We start from the raw sequence: 5616 nt of genomic DNA on the forward strand, positions 1-5616 counted from the left end.
GATAAAATAAATATTTTCAAAATCTATGTTTTGTCCATCATAACTACCAGACAATTTTTTTATCATGTCTTTATGTATATATTTATGTCTTTGTGTCTCTAACTCTGTGTCTGTGTCTTAATTTATAAGAGATATCAAATAAATACATCCTAATAAACTAATAATAGTCAAGTTCTTACAATGCCACAATAAATAACAAGCTATTATAAACACTATAGGGCCAATGAATACCATAAATGATATGAAGGTATTCATTAGTTAGAATTAATTCTCAACTAACTTTGCATAAAAACAACTGTTATAAATCTTTTTCAAAATGTAAACCCCACTCTAATTATAATTATTTCACTTTTAGGATAAATTCTAATGTAGTGAGAATGGCATCTAGAACAATAACTAATTTCTATTAGATAGCTTCCTCATATCAAGTTTTATTACCTCATTGATTTCTGTTTATCAATTAAATTAACCAAAAGATGCATTAACCTTTTATACCAACTTGTTAAAATTTAGCCCCCTTTTTTCTTTGGATGTGGAAATTTAGCCTCTCAAACGATGAGACACGAGTTTGGAATCAGCAGCTCGCTAATAGCCGGTATTTCTTGAGCCTGTTTTTTACTGACACTTATTTTATACATCGTAATGGATAATTAGTGGGCCCATTGGTTATTTTGTCATACTCATGTTAATGGGATGAACGTTAGAAATCATTTTATTTTGGATTTCGTTTCGTTCTTTTTCTAACCAAAAAAAAAAGAAAAAAAAAAGGAATGATAGTGATATAAATTTAAATAGGTTAGATTTGCAAAATTAGAGTATTACTCCTATGTAGCAACAACAAACAAACTTGAAGAAACTAATACCCCTCAAGTCAGCATCAAATTAAATAGATTAAACGTTTTTTTTTTTTGTAATTAGATTAAACGCGTTTCAATAACCTCAAGTGAAATGCCTACTTGCCTTATTTTTTTGGGTGGCCTGCTTGGTATCCGGAGCTTCGTCCCCCGACTAATCCAGATACAACCTGGGTCGCGCATTCGGCTGTGATGAGTAGGCTCCCAAAGGGAACAATTGCATACACATACACTAGCCCTCCAAGGTAAATCCGAACCGCTTACCGCTGGGACCAACTCCTTTTTCTTTTTTGGGGTCTGGCCGTCTGGAGAAGGTGGACTTGTTTGAGATGGTCCGAATAAACTTTTGGACTCGTATGCCCCAAGACCCAAGCTTACCAAGTTGTTCTATTCGGATACAATTCATCACAGGCAATCACGGAGGCTAAGTAAACTGAACTATGTTGCAGCCTGGACCCAAGCAAAGGGACTTGAACTAGAAACCTCTAAATTGAAATATTGCTCTGCAACTGCAACTCTTCACTATTATCCATCTTCAACTTGTTTATCACACACTTCTTACACTACTACCCTAAGAAGAAAAAAAGTCTTAACAAAAATAGCAGCAACATTTCTCTAATAAGTTTGCTCAATATGGTATAATCAAACTCTCCCGACCAAATAAAAAAAAAAAAAAAAAAAGAGAAAAGACACACACACACACACACAATGTCTCGTTTTATTTCCCTCTAATGGGAAGATTGAGGTAATCAACTAATCTTGATGCTCATTGAAGGAGGAAAAATTAGAGTAAAAGAGCTAGAGTGTTGAGCTTAACATAGTCACAGATCCAACAAGGACGAGATTTTCTGTTCCTTTCCAGCCATTGCTTGTGTACTCATATTCCAACATTATACTTTACATACACCAACTTATGTAGGTCATAAAAAAATGAGTAAAACAATCCACTTTAATAGGGAAGACAAACCATTCTAACAAAAAGAAAAACTTGTAACAGATATGTGTGGAGTTAACCACAAACCTTCCAAGTTCCACCATTCAAAGGGAAAAGAAGTGACTCCATCCCAAACAAACACCATGCATTAGAATCCAGTACGAATTGGGAATCACCAGAATACTGATAACATAATACAGCTATATTTGAACATTAAGGTGATAATAAAAGGCTTATAACCATGATAAGGATATGGTAATGAAATCTAAGATAAGCAACCAACATACACCGTGGAGCAAATTTTCATGTCCAACACATCATCTTTGACTTATGGGGACCATCTAAGCAGTAAACGCTTCAGATTCAAAGCGCCACACATACTAGCACTAATTATAAATGACAAGATGAGATTAAGATAGAGATGAAGACAAACTCAACACATTGATAAACAATATCAAGCATATAGAAAATCTAGATATCGACATACTTGGTGACAACAATACCTAAAGAGACCTGAAAGATGCACCGTCCATTGCAGCCAAGGAGATACCAATGAGCAGTGCTATATGAAGATGCCGAGTTCTCACAGACACTTTGATCAATTCTATTTTGCAATAGCTTTAATATGAGAAAATATATTAAATTAGAGGTACTAAAGACTTAAAATTTATGACTTCACATTTTCAGAAAGTACCATTTATCCTTGAATGAGATAGCACTAACAGAAACAATATATTTGTTGTCAACCAAAATCTTATTATCATATCTTCGCAAGTGACTTTAGTGTAATAAGATGTGACCTAAGGACCATATTCAGCATAATTGAAGCGGTATGGTTACAAGAGAGGAAAAAAATAACTTTACATGTCTATATTTTGCATGTGAGAGATAACTTTATATTGAGTCTATACCTTTAAAACTTTCATAGATAATATCCCAAGCAATTGAGATCAGAAGAAACAGGTTAACAATCAATCAAATGATAATTACAGCTAATGCTTCAGTTCAAGTTCATTAAGCCTAACAAATTACCTTGATGAAGCCTAGAGAACCAGGTCACTCTGCAAATGAGAAGTGATTTTAATCTCAGGAGAAACCAGAGAGGAAGATAAAAGGAATGTAGTCTTGAATCCTTAGACTAGACTTTATAGCATGTAAATTCACATTTCATACTATGAACATTCTACTCACTTCACATATTAGGTCATTTTGTTTTCTCAAATAAAGAAATGATGTGGTGTATTGACAGATGTACCAGCTGTTGAACTCTCCACTTTCTCCATATCAAATGTCCCAACTTTATAAGGTTCCATAACCTGGCAAGTTTGTTTCTATCCCCTTCTCTATTCTCCGGCTTCAACCAATCATATTTAACAATCACTTCTTTATTTCATATATTCTCATAGATGTCTCTATAACCATATCAAATTTACAATATTATCCTCTGTCAGCAACATCAATATCTTCATAAACTATACTGATATAAACAGATCACCAAAAAAAATTGGGATCCCTGTAAAAAAAATGTTATTACTACACTAATGTCCTTCCTCTAACCGTGGGAGTCATCTGGTTGCAATATTCCACGTATTTCCCGCATTAATAACTTCGAACTATTAGCAATCCGTATGCTTTCAGAAATGATATGACTACATAACTCATGCCTCCGAGCTGGTCTAAATGATCTTAATTCAAAAAGAGGGTCTGTTATAACTTTCCTACTATACAACTCCCTTGCTGGATGGACATGTTTCCACCAGAAATCAGATAGTGCCAGTTCCATCACATTCCAGTACTCAGCATCATGATGTAACCTGAACAAACTACTGCCATTAGGAGTCCATACATAAAAATCCATCCAATTCCTCCCGAGAATCTCCATTAATCCCTGAGCTTGAGGAATATAGCGAATTGGAATTCGAGACCAAGGGAAAGCTTTACTCATGTCTCCATTGAGATAAGGACACTTTATCTCTAGAACCCCATGAGAAGACAACTCAAATACCTTTCTGTCAAGTACACCATCTGGTGAAGCAGCTAGCCAGTCATTTTCAGTGTTAGCACCATACACCTGAAGTTCAGGAAACAATACAGTATTACCACTTATCAGCTTGTATCTTTCAAGTGCTTCCTCCTCTTTGATATTGTTCCAACAGGTAGCGATGTTTCCTGAGAATGGTTCAATAGCACCGATCTTCTCTAGCCACAACTGGCACCTTTGCCTACGCCAAAATCCAATAGCAGCAGCGAAAGTGCTAGCTGTCAGTTTGTGTTTTCTAAGTGTTTGCCAGTTTTTAAACCGGTGTTGAAGACTCGGTGCTTGAAGGAAAGAATGAGTTTCGACAGATTCGTATTTTGACATGGCACCAACTATGCTCAAACTTCTAAAGTTGTTATTAGGAGCATGGCTATAGGAATTAGATCCTACAATAACCGATACTAAAGAATTGCTACTAACGTTTTTCTTATTACCCAGACATGCATCAAGAGCACCCATATAACATCGAATTTTGTGCATGCAATGCAGTCGAACAATGTGAGAGAATGATGAAGCAACTTCACAACTGTTAAACAAAGAGAAGTTGTCATTTGATGATTCGAACCATAGATACTAGCACGACAACATCTGATACTTATCAAATACATAACTAACATTCAAAAGAATAATACGATGAACATATATGATTCCTATTCCTCATTAGTTTCATTAGCATAGGACTAGTCCTGGGTGGTTCAATTATTATATACGAGGTGAAGATGGGTGATAACTTATTTAAACCAATAACTAACTAATATATGCATCGCATTACAAAAGCATGTCGTAATGGTGGAATGTTCCTTTTTTACAATCTTACTGCAGCATGTGCACAATATTTATGGCGGAAGCCACTTAGAAGCATGTAGAAATCATTCATAAACTCATAATCAAAAGAGAGAAAGGAAAAAAAACTATATATATGATTGGAGCATTTCATCGAACACAGTGAGGGCGCATGAGACAGAGAGCAAGAAAGAGCAGAAGATAATCTTTACCAAAGCGGGGAGTGGATGCAGAGTCTTGAGTGGAAGTTTCTCTCAATAACAATCATGGTAGCCACGCGGCCATGGAAACCAAGATTCTGAAAACTGAGCGGTCATCGAACCATTCCGGATATTGGTTCAACAGTTCGGAGGTTCAACCAATCCAACGGAGGAGAAAGGGTTGTTGGTTGCTGTGGGTTAGGGTTGGGTTGTTGGATGCATTTCGGACCAAGGTTTGACTGTGCACCGTGAGAGTAAGCATAAGAGAAAAATACTAAATTAGGCTATAAAAACGTACATATACACTACGGGAAGTTCTGTGGTGCTTACGGGCATAATCATCATGTCACGCAGACTGTATGTGGCACGGTTGGAATATGACGCGTAGTTGTGGATAGTGATCAAATGGACTGTGTTTAAGTGAGCGTTTTCATTGTTTCATTTTTGGTTTATGCTAAATTTGTTAATTAGGATAAATGAAGTATTTATATTAAGATAGTGTGGAATTGAACATTATTTGTAAAGTGTAACTTGGACTTCATTTTTTTTAAGGCTTTTTTAAGTTGTGAGTTAGGATATCAACAGCTTTTGTATCTGATCAAATATTTTTTAATTGGTCTTAATCTCTTGTAATTTTTATTCTATCAAGTCAGGTACTTAGTATTTGTATGCTATGTTATTGTACCCGACTTATAGCTTGTGAATTTTTGTAGTGACATAACTTTATTTTGCTATTTTGTAAGTATAACCTTTTACATCTCGTTTGGTAGTTCTCAACATGTCGTCTAAAGCATTTTTTGGCCTAGA

At 35.5% G+C, this 5616-nt stretch overlaps 1 protein-coding gene across 2 annotated transcripts; it reads right to left on the bottom strand.

Annotated features, from left to right (window-relative positions):
- Nucleotides 1–1477: 1477 nt before the first annotated feature.
- On the bottom strand, nt 1478–5219 carry LOC130973220 (uncharacterized). Of its 2 annotated transcripts, none has more exons than XM_057897656.1 (2): nt 4822–5219; nt 1478–4352 (listed from the first exon to the last, which is right to left on the bottom strand). In XM_057897656.1, the coding sequence occupies exons 1-2, from the start codon at nt 4875–4877 to the stop codon at nt 3341–3343; spliced, it is 1068 nt and encodes a 355-aa protein (XP_057753639.1). In that variant the 5' UTR covers nt 4878–5219; the 3' UTR covers nt 1478–3340. The 2 variants fall into 2 exon arrangements, with proteins under 2 accessions (XP_057753639.1, XP_057753640.1); XM_057897657.1 differs by having other exon boundaries at nt 1478–4010; nt 4822–5217.
- Nucleotides 5220–5616: the final 397 nt, after the last annotated feature.

The sequence above is a fragment of the Arachis stenosperma genome, chromosome 4 (assembly GCF_014773155.1).
Source record: "Arachis stenosperma cultivar V10309 chromosome 4, arast.V10309.gnm1.PFL2, whole genome shotgun sequence".
Taxonomy (NCBI): Eukaryota; Viridiplantae; Streptophyta; class Magnoliopsida; order Fabales; family Fabaceae; genus Arachis; species Arachis stenosperma.

Excerpts from the sequence above, each read along its gene's own strand:
- LOC130973220 (XM_057897656.1), bottom strand. The coding sequence starts at position 4,877 with ATGATTGTTATTGAGAGAAACTTCCACTCAAGACTCTGCATCCACTCC. Across the intron at positions 4,353-4,821 it reads TGCATCCACTCCCCGCTTTG|TTGTGAAGTTGCTTCATCAT; the intron begins GTAAAGATTATC and ends TTTGTTTAACAG.